The following is a 20,186-nucleotide window of genomic DNA, read 5'->3' as shown; positions in this document are numbered from 1 at the left end:
AACTTGACATATGCTCAATATTCATACTCGTATCAGTGTAGAATTATCCTGAGGACATGTTTTAAAAGTTTGGAAGTTGAGTTATTGAAGAAATAAGGTTTTCATAAAACACTACTGGATATTCAGACAGACCGTTTAAAAACCACGAAATCAAATGTCAACGAAAATGCAAAATTTCATCAATCGACGAAAAGTGATACACACAAAAATAAATGAGTCTACAATAGGCAAATTTCTGACACAATCTTGTATTTAGATTATTTAATGATTAAACTCCCTCATTAGTGATCGCATGTTTTGTTTTATAAAACTGTGGAATGATAAGCGATTGATTTTTTTTTATTTTAAGATGATATCAAAACTTGATACACAAAAAAATACTAGACCACACTTGTAAACCAATTTATTTTTTAATGTGATAGATATGAGAGAGTGTATACGTCTAAATAGAATAGGAAAGATGAATAGCGAATGTTCTACCACTTGTCCTATATAATTGGATAATGATTCTGAATACAAGTTTATCAAACATAATGATTTCAGAATACGAGGATATTTGATGAATGGAAAAACAATGGAAGGCCAACGATACTTGATGTTCTGAAACAATTCTCCTCAATTCAATTGACACCAGCCTTCCTCATATCACAGCTTCCACTTCTTTTACCACGATATTATAGTATAAGTTCGTCATTAGATGCAGCTCCAGGCGAAATTCATGTTACAGCAGATGTTCTAGAATATCAAACACCAGGTAAAAAATATAAACATAACAGTTACAAGGAAATACTTTTTAATTTATCTTTTGAAGTATTTGTATTTGTGGTTTTCGTAGAATCATATCTGTATTATAACATTCTAGAAGCATATAATAATGAAATTACAAATTATGTAATTTACTAGCACGAGAAACACGAGGGATGTCACAAGTGGAGCATGGTCTGCCTTCCCTTCGGAAGCACATATGATCACACCTCGGGATTAGGCGGGTTTGTGTTGCTCAGTTTTTATCATATTTTGCTCAACCTACGACAGTAGAGAGGAATTATGTTTTCTAATCTGTGCGTCTGTTTTTGAGTCCTTCCATTCGTTTTTTCGTCTGTCTATCCCGCTTAAGGTTAAAGTTTGAAGTCAAGGTAGGTTTTGATGAGATTGAAGGCCAATCAACTTGAAACATAGAACATAGGTACCATACGATATGATCTTTCTAATTGAATGTCGAATCAGTGATTTAATCCTAAGTCCACTGAACATAGGCAATGATATTTAGAGTGTGTCATCCTAGTACTATTGACAATTACTTGTTAATTGTTTCTTTTTAATTTTTTGCAATGGCATTTTCAGTTTTTTTTCGACTCAAGAGTTCAAATATTGCTCTGATATCTTGTGTCTCTCTTTAACATTTCAGATGGCATTAAACATCAAGGTGTTTGTAGTAACTGGCTTAACAACTTGGAAATTGGAGAAGAAATATACTGTAATGTTCGAAAGTGCGTATTTGTATGACAACTCATAGATTATAGATTTAAAATTAGTGACGATTTCAATGAACATTACATTTTAACTAAGTATTTACTATCTGCAATAACATGGATCATTTTGTAGAAGAAGATGTAATGAATATTTCAAACCTTTTTGTACTTTTCCTACAAGTTTCTGAATTATTATTTTTAAATATGATTCCAGATGAAAACGTTTTAAGAGGTACATCACCCGATTTATGGAAAAAGTGAGACTTGTTTGTTACATGAATACCAAGATTCTGTAACGCTTTTTTCATATAAAAAAAATCACAATTTAAGATATTTAATTGTAAAGTTCTGTAATGAAAATAAATTGCTCGTACCCTTGAAAGAAAAAATATTTGTTTTTTCCTCGTTTGGATATGTATTGCATAGGTATATGCTAATGCATAAAAATATGTAGCGAATCAATATTGATTTACTAAACTTTTTCAGAGCACCATTGTTTCATCTGCCGAATGATCAGTATGTTCCTATTATTATGGTGGGTCCCGGTACAGGAATTGCACCGTTTAGAGGGTTTTGGTTGCAACGTAGAACAGATATTGAACACGAACTCACAGCTAGAAGTATGTACTAATTTATTTAGATATATTTTACTTTTTAAACATTATCATCGTTTTGTGTTCACCTGATATATTTGCATGTGTTTTATCATAATGATAATATAACTATGAGATTTTTCGTTTACTATTTCATATATTATAATCGTAATGTATTTGATCAAATGCCTGTGAATAGAGACATTTCTGATACTATGTCAAATACTATTATTATCTCTAAGCCATATCGAGGAAGATAGCACTTTTTGTTCATCTAACACGCAGATCTGTTTAAACAAGTATATATGTTCAAAATTGTCAAAACCATGTTTACTGAATGCGTGCGTCCAACATCAAGTAACCATTGCTTTTAAAGGATTTCAGAAATTTTCTACGCACAATACATATCTATATATTTTTCGTAACACGGATGATCACACTATGATTCATATTTATAACTTTATACAAATGGTTACTTTCAGTCCTTGGTAAATACTGTTAAATAATTTTGTGGAATATACATGTTTGCAGCTACTTCTAGAAAAAAGCTGAAACAATTTTAAAACGCACATTTCTAATCATGTATATGTAATGAAACGATAGCCCTCTTCATAGAACTAAATGTCTTCTACTTTAACGTAACAAATTGGGGTTCATTTATTTCTCAACTTCGGTATCAGCAAAGATTTGTTAGTTCTAAAAGCTACAGATGATTAAAATTGCTCATTAGTGAGTCCATATTTTAATAGCTAATAAATGCATATATATTTAAACTTGTATATTTTAAGATAAACGCCATTTTGGAGAGATGTACTTATATTTTGGTTGCCATAACACTACTGCAGACAATATCTATAGAGATGAGATACGTCAATGTGAGAAAGATAAGATCTTGACAAAATGCTTTTTCGCATTCTCCAGAGAACCAGGTATTAAAAAGGTACGTTAAAGATAATGCATATGTTAAGGGTTCTTGTCGTAGAACACACCGAGAGGTGTAAGGATTGATCAGTTGAACGTCCGACCGTAGGGAGATGTGTTATACGACAGGAAAACCCTTTGCATATGCATTATCTGACTTGTATACCGTCAAAAAATATCATTTTTTATAAATAATTGCAAAATTTAGTTTCTATTTTTACCGACCACACTTAGTTAGCATGTACTTGGTTTGTTCCTGTTGTAACATTCATTTGCATTGGAAATTGTCCATGCTTTCAAGTATATAATTACCTGTAGCATTCTTTCAGATGTTTCCTACTTTTTCGGATAACATTCACTGATTTTTGTCTTTAATTAATATACCCAATCATCTAAAAATCATTAATAGTTGTGATGCTATTGCGTTTATTTCAAAATTGTTATTCTCTATAACTTTTTTCAATATATATAAGATTATTTTAGTTCACTTTGAAACGTATTATTTACGAAAAGTAAAATACTGAACTCCAAGAAAAATTCAAAATGGAAAGACACGTAACATATGGAAAAGTCAAAAGCTAAAACCATTTTTAGGTTGAATAGACGCCCAAGCTGTTGTTACATGTATCAATAACTATTATTTAGTATGTTGTGTGAAAACATGTGTTGATTTTGTCTATGTTGTCATTATAACTATAAAAACATATTACAAGTGGGAGGTAAGCTAGGTATGAAATAGGGTTTAACAGGTATAAATTACCCTCACGGCTGTCAGTATCATGTCAATTGTTTCATTTGTTCCGTGGGTTGATTAAATCAAAACATTTGATTTTGTCAGTTTTTATTGACTCACCGTTTGGAATTGAAGTTGGCGTTCCGTATTTTTTATTTCTTTTTATATGTGGTTTTTTTTCACAGTGCAAATCATATATAAAATAAAGAATAATATTTGACTTTTGATAATATCTTTTAGTTGTTTGATAAAATATTTTCTATTGGAGTTGTGATAAGTGTGTTAGGAAATTGACGATCTTTAATAGTTACAATGTGTGCTAAAAGTGGGTCCAGAGGGACAGTCAAATTCATAAATTGATAATGAACTAACAACGCCATGGCTAAAAATGAAAAAGAAAAACAGACAAACAATAGTACATGCACACATGACACAACATGGAAAACTAAAATAAACAGCACGAACCCCAAATCATGTGACAGAAATAATTATTATGCATGCATATCAATAATAAAAGATAGTTCTATTTTAAGGAGACTGTTAAAATCAGATCAAAAACTGAATTCCATTTTAAATACATAAGATCCCGAATAAAGATTAGAGGTCATCATCACAATGAATCAATCTAAATGTCTTTGAAATGTAATTGTTGCATGATTTAACTTTCTGATATTATGCTGCATAACTCTGGCATTAATTTCACATTGGCTTCAACGCTTGATTTTTTGCAGACATACGTACAAGATTTAATAAAGAGAAATGGAAGAGATGTATACAGAATGATTGTAAAAGAAAATGGTCATTTATATATCTGTGGAAGCATCCAAATGGCATCGGACGTAAAAAAGATGCTACGACGTGTGATCCAATCATGGGGTAAAAAATCAGAGTCCCAGGTAGACGAGTATATTGAAAAAATGAAGGTTAGTGTTATTTTCGCAGGGTTAATGTGAATAGAAACAAACATCAATGAGAACTCAAAGCAATTGTTTTATAATTAAACTTAAAAAATTACAACCATTGATTTCTAAGCAAATGACATGTACCTTAAGCGATTGGATCAACATTTTTTTTTCTATAATCGGATTACAGTTGCACTAAATGCATTGTTATTATAAACAACTTACTTACGCTTTATCAGGTTTAAATGATATGATATATACAGAAGCCCTTACCTTTGTGCACGGAAAATTATTCGATGTCATTTGCATCTTTGTCTAAATTGTCTTTTAACATTATGTTTAGAAACCCTGCTATACGACAATCAAAACTTTATTGACCTACTGATACGTCAAAGCGATCGCAATTAGTCAGCACCCTTGAATAATTGTAGATATTGTCTTAATTGTAAATTAACTGTGAACAAAACTATACATTTTTCGAGATACTAAGGATGTTCTACTGAAGCAACATTATGTATTTGCTGTATTTGGGAAAACCTTTTGGGGTTCTCTTGTTCTTCGGCTCTGTTTTTTATTTGACCATTTTTACTTTTTGAATTGGTATCTATGATGATTCCATATTGTATAGTATTAACTGGAAAGTATATCTTTTCCCAAGTCCAAGTGAGTAGAACAGCTTCATTTATAGCCAGAATCTTAGTTGTTTAGCGTTAACGACCTTGATTCCTATACCTCCTCTTTTAATACTTCGAATTACGATTTGGTGTGTGTTAAACACGACAACGCTCGATTTAAGTCAATGTGATATTTTACAAATATTTGTGACGATCTACTAAAAGGCATTTGTATCTTAACTTTGAAATCTAATATAAAATCACTGTTTTATGAGAATTTTTAGACTATCTTCCAACTAACGGTTCAAATAGAAGACTTAGTGTTAATCGTTAATTGTATGTTCTTTACGCCCAAATCTATGCCAAGGCTCCTGCATACAATAAAGGAAATATGTATAACGTAATATGTAAACTTTCTTTTAAGACTATAGAACATACTAGTATTGTACATTTTGGTGTCTTGATTAGTTACCTTACGGACACTGAAGTCTATATACACGCATTATGATACCAAACGTATGATTTTGTAGGATGAAAATAGACTGCATGAAGATATATTCGGAATAGCCGTTAAAAAGCTTAAAGAAAGGACAAAAACTGCTGAGCAGGTAAATACGTTGTCTTAATGTTATTTTAATATTTGGATTCACATTACTTTAAGACGTGTCACGGTACTTTTCTATTCCAAATTCATGTATTTAGTTTTGATGTTATATTTGTTATTCTCATCGGATTTTGTCTAATGCTTAGTTCATTGTAGTTCGTTTCTGTGTGTGTTACATTTTTATGTTGTGCCGTTGTTCTCCTCTTATATTTAATGCGTTTCCCTTAGTAATAGTTTGTTACATGTATTTGTTTTTTTCTATCGGTCTATAAGTTTTGAACAGCAGTATACTACTGTTGCCTTTATTTATTTATCATATTGTTATCGACAAATGTCTATCTTATATCAGCAATGTGCAACCTTATCAAAATGATACTTAATCTTTGTTGGTTGAGCCACGGCTAATATAATAACTTGTCTAATCAGTTTGTAATAACAGTAATATTAGACGGAAAGTCTTGCCATACTGTTACAAAATGATATATATAAGATATATTTGCTTTTTCTCTATCGTGTGAAATAGTCTACATGTTACATTACAACGTATCCTTTAGGCTTCACATATTGTAACTGTTTTTGATTAATCAAAACTCCATGTAATTCGAAATTCTGCATCAGCTTATATTTAATTCTAGCCAATTAACAGTTGATAAAAAACAAACAACATAATGTTATTAACAAAATGATACATATTCAACGGAAATGATTAAAACCACACGGTCATATTTCTATTGAAAACTTATGCTATTCTCATTCACCTTCTTTTTGTGTATCCTGTATTATCGAGGCATAGTTATCAAAAGACATTTTTACATATATTAAATTTTGCTTTGTTTTCATTTTCAGAAACCAAATCGAACGCCAAGAATGTCGTTTTTTAAAGAGACATAGTGAACTTAAGTAACAGTTGCGCAGTAGAACGAGCTGCAATAATTAGAAACATAGACTCTGCGACGATTATAAACTGTGATTAGGGCATCAAGACTATACTTTATACTCAGTCATACTATTGAGCCTTACATTTTTGTATTTGAAAAATGATTTGTTTATTCAATATTCTTTTTGTTCATTAATATTGTAATCCATTGAGTATTTTTTTATATATCATTGTAATTTTTCTTCGAAACATATAAACATGTATGTACTATGTCAGGAATATATGAAAACTATTGTTTATTCCTTCCGATGGTTGATTGTGTCAATCGTTTCATTTTGTCAAGTTTTATTGACTTCCGCTTTGTGTATTTACTTTGGAGTTTGATACATTTGTTAAAATGTTGTTATTGTTTTTTTTTGTCATGAATATCTATATTTAAAGAAACGAGATTAGTAAATTGCTCACAACATTTATGTTTATCAGATAATTATGTTCACATATACGTATATGTAAGATAAACCAATATTTTGCTGTGTCTGTTGTATTGTTGGTGCTACAATATATCAAATCTAGCTTCATAGAAAGAATTATTCAATAAAAGGGAAGTACTAGTATGCTACAACATTGGAACTGATTTTTCAATTGCCCATTTATCAAGTACAGATATTTGACTACTTTACAATTTTTCAACATTTTACTTACTTTGTGGAGAAACGAGAAACGAGAAACCACAATGGTAAAATCCAGTTTGTAAACGTTGCAACGTTGGAGGGGGAGGGGTCCGTTTTCAGTTGATTTAGTCGTGTATATAATGTAATTAGCAGTTATTTTTCTTTTGAAATTGTATCGATAAAAATCTTGAACTTACTTGTTTTAGTTACTGTTGCTTGATCGTATACCAAAATTTACTATCACAGAGAAGATGAAATTTGGAAAAATATAAATTCCGGAGTCATAAGTCGGTTACTTGGAAATGGACTAATTCATAAGCCCGATTTTTCCCTTTCTAGGATGTTATTTTATGATGATATTTTTTTTTACTAATATATGGCTACTTTTTATTTCTAACATGATTATATTGTCTATATATATTTTGTTTTCATATGTATCACTGGAATTTGAAAACTGTGTTGCACCTTGTAATTGTATTTGTAAACAACATGTTGCATTCATTTATTTAACTCTTTACAGAGTTTTAGAAATGTTCACTATGCGACATGTAAGGAGTCCGTACTTCGATATGGACTTGAGTTTTAACAAACCTTTCATTAATTATTCGTTTCTCACTTGAGAAACTAAGGTTTAACTATCTCATGAATACTCGACTTTGAACGTTACTGATGAAAGTAAATCAAGAACATCCGTTCCATGCACATGATATTATGAAGTGGTGTTACATTTTTTAATTCAAGTCGGAATTAAAAAAATCATCTTTTTTAACATCTAGTAGTTGTATAACTGTTTATCAAACTTTGTGAAACAAAGGTTATTTACAACTAGCTGTTGTTTACCCCCCCCCCCTTTTCGACATTATGTTAAAACAAATCATTTTAGTTTCATCTAATGAAAAACATAAAAACAGCACAACATTGCCTGCGAATTTCTATGTTTTAGGAGAGTTTCAAGTTAATCAATACAAACCAATGATATGTGCACGTTTAGAATATTGAACAGTGTGAAAGAGATATTTTCTTCTATTATATAAGTGGTGATTATTTTGTGTACATCTTGCCTTTTATGTTATTTGCATGTAGGTCATTAGGTCATTTACCTCTACGAAAATAGAAAAAAACTCTTAGCAGATATTACCTTATTATGTCATTTATCTCAACGACAAAACAATTTTTTTAGCAGATTTTACCTTATTAGGTGTTGACCTCAACGAAAAAGAAAAACTCTTAGCCGATTTTACCTTATTAGGTCATTGACCTCAACGAAAAAAGAATTTTCTTTTACAGATTTTAGGTTCAGATTTGATATAGAATTCGTATGTATCTATTATTAAATTTATTTTATTATATTGTTATACAATAACATTGTACAATAGAAATTTCCATTAAATAACGTTGTTTTGAAATAATTGTGATTTTTAATGTTTCTTTAATGATAATTGGTCATATTAGATCAATATTGCCATTAATCCCTTATTTCTTCGACTAAAATAATCAAAATTAAAGTCCAGCTTCGGATGAAAAAGTAGTTCATGCTCTCAATCTTCTTGGTTAACAAACCGACATACTTCCAAAACCGCGTATAAAGGACAGTATGCCTATAATGAATTTCGCAACGATCAAATGATACTACATATCCTGTGCTCTAACTTTGCTCATGAAAAAAAGATTCGACATCGCTCCGTTATACTTTTTTGTTTCAATTTAGACAAATTGATATTGGCTAATTGTATAACTGCTGTCACCACTAGGTCGATGTCACTGCTGGTGAACGTTTCGTCCCCGATAGTATCACCAGCCCAGCAGACAACATTACGGTGTTGACATGAATATCAATAATGTGGTCATTTTTATAAAGGAGAATTTCAAGAAGGGCCGATTTTAGCCTCAAGTTTCAGGTTCATTTAACGAAAGATTTTGGATACTTTTTAAACACTTAAGTGTCTATTTCAGTTGATGGTGAAAGATTTAAACTGATTAAGGTAGATGGGGTGTCTAAATTATAATCCATATGATTTTTAATAATTTGCCATCATGAAGTTTATATAATGCTTTTTTTTTAAAGTATTAAAAAGAATGGGTCACCGGGCTTTTTTTCCTGCTACACGGTGGTCAAAATTGTCAAATTTTGTAAACTACACAATAGAATTTTGGGATAACATATGAGAAGATATCTTTAATAGAATGCTTTCAGTTAAGAAAAAGAAAAAAATGGTTCACTGGACCCGTTTCCTTGTTTCATAATGAAATAGGGAAATTCCTAACACATTATATTGTAAAAATTCCTAAATCTGAATTATCTGCCCTTGCATTTTAGTTGCCTCACTTTATGTGGCAAAGTTAGAAAAAAAATGTTCAAACAAAATTTTTCTGTTTTTTGTAAAATACGATCATGAATATGATAAAGCATGTCATTTTCTATGTAGAAGTGGAAATTCTTACACATGAATTACCTACTTCTCTACCAAAAAATGCACATTCTATTAAAGATCTAGACCTTGTTTTCAGATATTTCCAAAACCAAGATGGAGGAAGACACCCTATCTACCTTCAGTCATTAAAAACGCACCACTTTTCAGATGGGTTTTGACAAGTATAAAAGTAGCCGCATCCATGTTCATCCTCAACCTTTATATATGTTAGACATAATCATAAAATACAACTTACATTTCAATATCAAGAATGAAAACAAATGCGGCCACTTTCATTCGGAAAACGTCTAAAACTTAACTCAAATGCTAAAATTGTGAAGATTATAGTAAATTAGCATGACTTAGTGATGATAGTAGCCGATATATGTGAATTGCATTGTCAAAAACAGCCATATTTATGTAGCAGAAGCATTCTTCTTTCCAGTAAATAACTGAAACTTTACATTTTAACAATTTGGTAAAACTGCTTTATTTGGGGCCAAAAAGGGGTCTTACCGGACTACTCCTTATATGTTTACAAAACTAAGAACTTTTCAAAAACTAAGAATTTTCTTATTCAAGGTATAGATAACTTTAGTCGTATTTGGCACAACTTTTTGGAATTTTTGATCCTCAATACTTTCCAACTTTGTTCTTGTTTGGTCTTATAAATATTGTGATACTAGCGTCCCTCATAAGTCATATGAAGATGAAACGCGCGTCTGGCGTACTAAATAATAAGCATTGTACTTTTGATAACTACAACATGTATATAGAGTACAAAAAAGAAGCATTTTTAAAGTCGAATGATTTGATTTCTACTATTGAGTCTTTCATGTTTGATAATGGTTTCTTGATAGTTGATGAAGAAATAATAAAGTAATAACAAGTTATGTTTCGATATAACCATAGATAATATCTGAGACTCCAGTACTGATCTAAATGTGTAGCAATTATTTACTATAGCTAATTGATATAAATTTGGTTGTAAATCACCAAAAATCGAATATTTGAATACTTTAAGCTGGTTGGGTCTAAAAAGGTGACTTGAACAAGTTGAACTGATCTTCGACTTTATTTTTAAGTCCTCTCTAGCCCATCAAACTTTTTAATAAAATGTTGAACGTGTAAGATGCCTTCTAGGGTTACAGCTGTACCCGGAAAATCTCAAATTACACATTTTCAGATGTAAATAGAAATCAACGGTACCAGCTATATAGTTTGATACGCCATATGCGCGTTTTGTCTACATAAGACTCATCAGTGGCGCTCATATCATTAAAATTAGAAAACCAAACACGTATACAGTTGAAGAGCATTAAGGACAAAAAAATCAAAACGTTGTGCCAAATACGACTAAGGTAAACGATTCGCTGATATGGTTTCAGAATTATGAACTGTCAATATGTATGACTCAACCTTTCACCAACATCTTGGCAGTTGTCGGTTGTGTAGATGAAACTTTAAAGAATATTTAGAGAGGAAACATATTTGATACGGGATGGTGTCTTTGCTGGTTATTGTATATTAAAAGAGAGCGTGCTTAGCCTAGATAATCATGACCAGGCGTATTACAGTGAGATAATATAGGTTTTTGAGAAGTGGAAACATTCAATAATCACTTAATAAATGATAGATCCAGTGAAATATTTAATTCGTTCGGCACGTGATATGAAATAAAAAATGGAGACCCCAAATGACCATTTAAATAGTAGAAGTAGGGAAAAAAACGATATTATAATAACAATAAAGGACAACCACAATAAGACAATCAACAGTCAACAAAACAAAGACAGCGCATCGCTAACCTCACCAAAACTAAGACAGCACATCGCTTACCTCACCAAAAGTAAGACAGCGCATCGCTTACCTCACCAAAACTAAGACAGCGCATCGCTAACCTCACCAAAATTAAGACAGGGCATCGCTAACCTCACCAAAACTAAGACAGCGCATCGCTTACCTCACCAAAACTAAGACAGCGCATCGCTAACCTCACCAAAACTAAGACAGGGCATCGCTAACCTCACGAAAACTAAGACAGCGCATCGCTTACCTCACCAAAACTAAGACAGCGCATCGCTTACCTCACCAAAACTAAGACAGCGCTTCGCTTACCTCACCAAAACTAAGACAGCGCATCGCTTACCTCACCAAAACTAAGACAGCGCATCGCTTACTTCACCAAAACTAAGACAGCGCATCGCTTACCTCACCAAAACTAAGACAGCGCATTGCTTACCTCACCAAAACTAAAACAGCGCATCGCTAACCTCACCAAAACTAAGACAGCGCATGGCTAACCTCACCAAAACTAAGACAGCGCATCGCTTACCTCACCAAAACTAAGACAGCGCATCGATTACCTCACCAAAACTAAGACAGGGCATCGCTAACCTCACCAAAACTAGGACAGGGCATCGCTAACCTCACCAAAACTAAGACAGCTCATCGCTAACCTCACCAAAACTAAGACATCGCATCGCTAACCTCACCAAAACTAAGACAGCGCATCGATTACCTCACCTAAACTAAGACAGGGCATCGCTAACCTCACCAACACTAAGACAGGGCATCACTCACCTCACCAAAACTAAGACAGCGCATCGCTAACCTCACCAAAACTAAGACAGCGCATCGCAAACCTCACCAAAACTAAGACGGCGCATCGATTACCTCACCAAAACTAAGACAGCGCATCGCTAACCTCACTAAAACTAAGACAGGGCATCGCTAACCTCACCAAAACTAAGACAGCGCATCGCTTACCTCACCAAAACTAAGACAGCGCATCGCTAACCTCACCAAAACTAAGACAGCGCATCGCTAACCTCACCAAAACTAAGACAGGGCATCGCTAACCTCACCAAAACTAAGACAGCGCATCGCTTACCTCACCCATACTCAGGGTGGATGTTACGTACCTTAGATCAAACCTTGATTAACAGAATATGTCACAGGCTTCATTGTGTTTTACAAGACATAAACTAAATTTAACCTTAAAAATGTTTTACTGAGCGCAATCACTTTACAATAAAAACATATCAGTTTAGTATTGTCATAAATTGTTCATTACCTATCGGACAAAGGTACAGACCTCCTGTTAGTACATATGTATTATGTACGACACAAAAAGCAGCGAAAACAAAAATCGCTTGAATATAAAGACGCGTTTTACCAAATATGTGCAGTGGTAAATCACCTAAAATAAACATGTATTTAGTTTTGCCCATTAGCTGTGTTAAGAAGCTTATTTGTTTGTTATAATTCATTTACATTGACAAAAATGCAACACATGTAAAATAGCACTATTTAATTTCCATTAAAGAACAAGGTTGACATATTTACAGGAATTAGCATACTTGTTGTTCAATGTGGCATTTCTATAATTAGCAAAATGTCGTATTTTATATCCATCCAATGAGATTAAAATTCCACTAGGAAGAACGTTTGTAAAGAAATGTCGCATTGTTCACTCACATAGTATAAAAACTTGTTCCCGATTAACATCTTAAGGATATGTTACATGACAGGTAGGTAAGTTTTATGATACAAGAAATACAACTGTATTCAATTAGAGTTGAAGACGACATATGTTATATGATGAATATGACACAAACGAGAGCTAATTATCATTGGGGAACTCAAAAAAAAAAGGAAGTAACCAATATATATTCTTATTGCACCTTTTTCACCCTGGTTTTGCATATATGTTTATACGCACAAACAAATCGCAAGACCTTATATTTAATATGTAATAAAGGCTTCAGAATTGTACAGGAAAAAAATTGTGAACAGAAAACTATATGTTTATTATTTTGACCATGTCAACATAATGCTTTGATTGTGGTCACGTTTTTGAATTGCACTGGTTTTATGGCACTTTTTATTCTTGGTTAGCAAAATGTTGCAAAAAATCCTAATAGAGTTTTGCCATGCACATATCACTGTTGACTGTTCGTAGATCAATATAGTACGTTAATGTGTTTTGCTTAAATCCTATATACATTTTGTAGTTTAATTAGTCTGATATGGTAAAAGAAGTTCGAAATGCCATGTTCATATTTATCGTCGTATGGTTTTCGTGTGATAATCTCAACCACCTTTAGCAACCAAACTTAACACTAAACGTTTAAAACGCCCAAACTATAAGATGCCTAAAATCATATCTAACAAAATTGACACTATTTTTGACATAAATCAGGTCGTTATATTTTTATTTGATTTGTTACATATCAGGGCCTTTTACAGTATTGATATTGTCTATTTCTAATGTAAAAAGGTTAACCTGCAACATAAGCGGATTCCGACAATAAATGTCTCTTCAGTGATGCTCGAGGCCTTCATATATTTATAATCCTTGTTTAAAGAGTCGCACGTTGCTCTATGGTTGCTTATTTCTACTTCACAGGGACCTTGGTGGTTAGCTGTTTCGTGCAATAGTATCATAGTTCCATATTTACTTATTTCTATACTTCACACATACTACAGAAATGAATTGTTTAAATTGTAGAACAATTTTTTTTTTAAATAACATGACGTCACTTATAAATACAAATAAGTGAAGAGAAACCTCTCCAGAATGATCCATGTCTGACTGGATGGATGTTCGTTTGAATGTATAAACACGAAGGCAGTTTACAATCAGATCATCAGTGTTGTCGATTTTAGTATCTCAATAATGTTTGCAAAAACTTTTTGTAGTTCCATTGATAACATTTTCCATAAAAATTTTGGACCCTTCAAGAATATAGTCCTTCGCCAGTGACAGTCATTTAAATTTTCAACCCACATTACATTTCTTATTGTATACGGTTTATTAAGTTGTACTTAAAGTGCATACAAATTTTACCATTATTATGGAAATATTTAGATCAATGATACAAAGTATTACTCGAATAAACCTCAACAAAAGTAAATAACAATTAAGCAATTAAATTATATAAATATATGTTAGTTATTTATAATGTGATTGTTTTCTCCCGACAATTGAGACTAAAATAATATAGGACCCCCCTTCGTTGCTTACCTGGACAATTGAAGGTTGATGTAACAGGTATTCATTTATAAAATATGTTTAACCACAACTTATGCTAACTACAACAAAAGAATTCCTTTGTAACGATATTACAATTAGAAAACATTTATTTCGACATTTATAAGTTAAAATGCTTATCATGTACAATTGTATAACTGTCCTGTTTTGACATTGACCTATAAATAGGCCTTTTTCATACGTAAATGAATTTAGTATATAGGACGTTGATAAATAAAATGCAATTGGCAGTTTTACGTTAAATTACAATAAGGATCTTAAAGCAAAGCAAACTTTCTTTTCTTTTAATTGTTGTGTATTCTTTATTTTTACTTTAAAAGTTTTAAAAAACCAACACTTCCATTATAGAATGAGGAGACAAATATTTGTTGTTCTTATTGTAATTGGGGTCTGTTTTGGTGTTGACGAACGTTGTTACGAATCACACGACATACTAGCAAACGGCTGTAGTGTTCCAGTACTGAAGAAATTTTTATATAAAAAGACGTTCATGCCAGCTTGTCATCGTCATGATATATGCTACCACTGTGTAAGTATAAATATTTACCTGAATCGACATCTGCATTTTTTTTTTATGAACTGTTATGCATTCAAACATAAAATATAATAACAAGTTTTAGCTTTCTAAAAAGCGTTTCAGGGTTTCACTTTTTCTTTTTAGTAAGCTGTGATCTATATGATTGTGTAAGTATAGAAACTCGTCATGATATATGAGTACCACTCTGTGAGTTTACCTGATATCACCATTCGTTTGATCAAATCTGGATTTTATCTAAAAACTGTTTAAGAATTCCAATATTAAATGTAAAAACAACATTTAGCTTTCTAAAATTGTTTGAGGGTTTCGCTTTATATCATTCCTTAAAGTAAGATGTGATCTACATGGCTGTGTAAGTATAGAAACTCGTCATGACATATGTTACCACTATATATGTGAGTTTAAACTATTTACCTGAATCAACATACATTAGATCAAGTCGATGTGTTATTAACGAATTGTTTTATGCATTCAAACATATTTTTCTTATGTTTCTTAAAAGCGTTTCAGGGTTTCACTATATCATTTTTTTTAAATAAGCTCTGATCATCATGGTTTTGTTAGTTTGGGAAATATGTTATTTATCTCCTTTGTGCATTTTTTCTCATTTGTTGTTACATAAGCCTGGCTTAGAAAGGACGTATTTATCAATTATAAACTTTTTTACGCACTCAATACGTTACTAGTATATACGGACCTGTTCATATTATATTGACGGAGGACGAAATCGGAGCCTTAAAACAATCTAACAGGTCCAAGTAATTAAAGCAGAAATAATTTTTACCACACCACGAGTCAACCAATGACAATTAATATTCATTATGTGATGATTTCAAGATGTCGCTCAATTTATTGTATTCGTTATCTCGAGTTTATTGAGGTCCTTAACAAGCTTCCTAAATTTTATCTGTATAATTTTTTGATAGTTCTTTAATTCAGTTGTTTGTTGTTATTTGTCTTTTGAAATATTGTTTTTCAAATTATTTTAAAACATTTAGACAATAGTAATTGGTGATTTAATATTTAGGACTAAAGTCAAAATAATATTGATACCTTTTTTCATCGTATTTCCGGCTAAATTAAACAAATTAAATTGTTTGTTGGCATATATATTTATTAACGGTATCGGTATTATTGATAATACGCCAGACGCGCGTTTCGTCTACACAAGACTTATCGGTAATGCTCAGTTCAAAATAGTTAAAAAGCCAAAAAAAAGTACGAAGTTGAAGAGCATTGAGGACCCAAAAATTTTAAAAATGCATAAAATTTTCAAAATGTTGCTCAGCAATTAAAGCACAAACAATGGCATACAACTAAAAATCCACAATAGCTCTAAATATACTAACACCGTGAGCTTAAAGTTTTTTCATAGTTTTAATACTGGACTTGAAATGATTTGTGCTATCAAAAATACTTCCAGTCGTTAAACGTATGTATTGTTTCTGTTTTCATCATATTTAAATATCTAGTTTTAATGTCCGTTATTGTCATTGATAAATATGTGTTGTATAATTTAAATTTGGAAAATAGTTTCTTCGATTTTTCTGCTTCATTTTATAATGTTTTCATTTTCAGGCTGCCGTATTCAGTGAAAGTAGACGGTATTGTGACCAGCTTTTCCGTGGTGATATGTTATCTATATGTTCAAAGAAATTCCTTACAAGGAGAATCTGTAGAGCGTTTGCTCACTTGTACTATGTCGGAGTAAGAGTTGGCGGAAAGTCACGGTATCACGACGAAAAGTCATCTGATTGTGACCTTGACTGGATAAAGAGTTGCATCGTTTAGATTTATAAATTATAACAATGTACTTGATGAGTAAAATGGTGCGTGGTGTATACGCCAATAATACAATAACCTAACATCATTATACAATTCATTAGTCTTCTTGAGATCTTAAATTGATCTCACCCAAGAGATAAGCTTTTTCTCGCTTTAAATAGCCTCATAAAATACACTTCATATATATGTCGTGTACAAGTTGCGATTTTGTACAGGTTATAACATGTACAAAAATATTGTACATGTTATAACTTGTATAATGCAAAAATACAAGTTATAACATGTACAAAAGTACCTCGTACATGTTATAACCTGTACAAAATATTGCTGAAAAATGGTTTCAACTTGTACAAAATTGAAAAATAAGGATATGTTTCTATTATTGCAACAGATGTTATTAACCTCAATAATATTTTCATAACTTTTTTATTATTCCTTCATGCTAGTGTGTTTTGCCCTTTTTTATATACAGTTAATGTCCAGGGGTCGGTATTTTGAAACATTGCTAAGACCTGTCATAAGATATATATATCTGAGGATAGCCAGGACAGATGTGTTTACAAATAAAATTAATGGAAATGGGGTATGTGTCTAAAAAAAAAAAAACGCTGATGGAGCAGACAATATCCAAAGGCCAGAAATAAATGCTTTCAAAGTAGAGGATATATATTTAAAACAATCAAAATGACATTCGTCTCATGCAATGATCTCATAGTTTATAAAATAAAAATTGAGTTACAAATTTACATAAGTCATGCTAAAGGCCAAAAATGTTGAAGAGTAGATCCAAGTATATTGACAATGAAGCGTGGTCTAATTAAACTATTTCAGCTTTCTCTTGCTTTTACAGAGTAAGCATATGAGAAATTGTTTTAGTCTTTGCATGCTATAAAAGAAGAGGGAGGAGTTTTACCCAAAATTATAAGTCATTGTTCTTAAATTTTTTGGATGAATTTAGTTAGTAGTATATAATGAAATTGTCATTGGGGAAATGCAAGCTTTTAGTAAATAGTGTCACACTTATTTAAGCCATGATGGAACGCATAAAACATACAATTACATAAAAACACATTTTGACAACATAACTCATGAAACATATATTTCTGAAATTTTGTGATCATTGTCCTCTACAGAAAAATTATTTTAGTTGTTCTTTATGCATTGGTGAATTTAAATGTATTTTTGACTTCATTAAGATTAATCTTAAATTTTGTACAAGTTAAAACCATTTTTAAGCAATATTTTGTACAGGTTATAACATGTATGAGATACTTTAGTACATGTTATAACTTGTATTTTTGCATTATACAAGTTATAACATGTACAACATTTTTGTACATGTTATAACCTGTACAAAATCGCAACTTGTACACGACATATACACATGATTTTTGATGTTTTGTGTCGTTTAACGTGGCATTGACCTTTACCCCATATAGATGATATGAGTGTCAATGGACCAACTCTCCATCCAAGTCAAAATTTATAAAAGTAAACCATTATATTATTAGGTAAAATTACGGCCTTCAACACGGAGCCTATATCCACTTTTATTCATATGGACATGGTTTTATTATTTCTAACAAGAATGAACATAGTTTAACCTGAAACAGGAGGAAAAGGGGTTTTACTGATCTTTGGGAATATCCCTTATCATCTTTGAGTTACATCATTCAGCCAGAGAAACAACATAATGTATGCAGAAAAATATATGCGTATTCAGAAAAGTCCATTTCTTTGTCATCTTAGACATATTTATTTTTTTTGAACTTACACGATACATAAAAGATCGCGATGATAAAACTTCAGCACCAAGATTTGATAAAAACTTGTGTAAAGAAAAACAGACAACCGGAAGCTATATTAAAAAATGTACCTCTATATTGAGATTGCATAAAAAAAGCTCTGAGTGTTTTTTTCTAGTACAAACAGATTTATATAAAGCCGAGCTCATTTAAATAAATGATGAAAGAAAACATCAATCAACGGAAACTTAGCTATTCCATAATTGGCCAACAGCCGACTTTATATATTGACCAAGCACTTCAACTTACACAAATGTCCTTCTATCTTCACTTTTGAAAAGTTGTATAAAGCAGAAATGACAAAAGAAAAAGACAACAAATTTGCAATTTGGTGTATTTGTTAAGTGGACATCACATTTAAGATTGTATAACTTGATGTGTCATGTATATTTAAACTCCCCGAGGCAAAGTCAAAGTTAGTTTTTGATGGATACGGTTGATTGTATCATTTGATTACATAGCTCTTCAACTGGTGCGGTTTTTATACATATCTAGCTTTCGAATATTTGTCTTTGAAAGTTCCTGGTGAAGGTCAAATCCAGAAAAGCGCTTCGGACGCAAGAAATTTACAGCGAGTTATTTGCATTTTTGTAAATACATAACCAATAGAAGGTAAATGTCTGACTGTACGACCATCAAACAAAATTACAATATTACTTGAAATGTGATTTCAAGATGTGGAGATAAAGTAAAAAATCAAAGCGATCTATTTTTTTGGCAAATAAACAATAGTGTTTAGGTGAACAAATAGTAGACTTTAAAGCTATCTATTCGCTGTTACTTGCCATTACAGTGGTTCTGGTAATTTTAACACAACAAAAGAAAATCTTTGAGTACAAAAATAAAAGGCGATGGTTTTACGGCATAGCAAATTAAGGTCAAGCGTCGCTGTTTCCGATAAAGCGACAAGGTTTATACAAAAGAGGAACGGAAGATATCAAAGGGAAGTCAAACTTACAGATTGGAAATAAACTGACAACGCCATGCCTAAAAAATAAACTGACAACGCCATTTCTAAAAAATAAACTGACAACGCCATGGCTAAAACATAAACTGACAACGCCATGTCTAAACAATAAAAAGACAAACAGACAAACAAAAGTACACAAGACACAACATAGAACACTAAAGACTGAGCAACACGAACCCCAAACAAAAATCGGGTTTTATCTCAGCATATTCAATTTCGAATTGCTATATGCAA

General features: G+C 31.7%; 1 protein-coding gene across 1 annotated transcript in view; it reads left to right on the top strand.

The window, feature by feature from the left end:
* Window positions 1–17,183, top strand: part of LOC134727336 (nitric oxide synthase, inducible-like) — a 57,279-nt gene extending 40,096 nt beyond the window's left edge. Inside the window, exons 17-23 of the mRNA XM_063591714.1 lie at window positions 544–775; window positions 1,409–1,490; window positions 1,959–2,092; window positions 2,854–3,005; window positions 4,451–4,642; window positions 5,766–5,843; window positions 16,971–17,183. Of these exons, the coding sequence (XP_063447784.1) occupies window positions 544–775; window positions 1,409–1,490; window positions 1,959–2,092; window positions 2,854–3,005; window positions 4,451–4,642; window positions 5,766–5,843; window positions 16,971–17,183 (1,083 nt within the window). The remainder of the gene's footprint in view (window positions 1–543; window positions 776–1,408; window positions 1,491–1,958; window positions 2,093–2,853; window positions 3,006–4,450; window positions 4,643–5,765; window positions 5,844–16,970) is intronic.
* Window positions 17,184–20,186: the final 3,003 nt, after the last annotated feature.

Source organism: Mytilus trossulus, chromosome 8, assembly GCF_036588685.1.
Source record: "Mytilus trossulus isolate FHL-02 chromosome 8, PNRI_Mtr1.1.1.hap1, whole genome shotgun sequence".
In the NCBI taxonomy this organism is placed as follows: domain Eukaryota; kingdom Metazoa; phylum Mollusca; class Bivalvia; order Mytilida; family Mytilidae; genus Mytilus; species Mytilus trossulus.
Note: the sequence above shows the minus strand (reverse complement) of the source record. Positions and strands in the feature narration are given on the sequence as shown.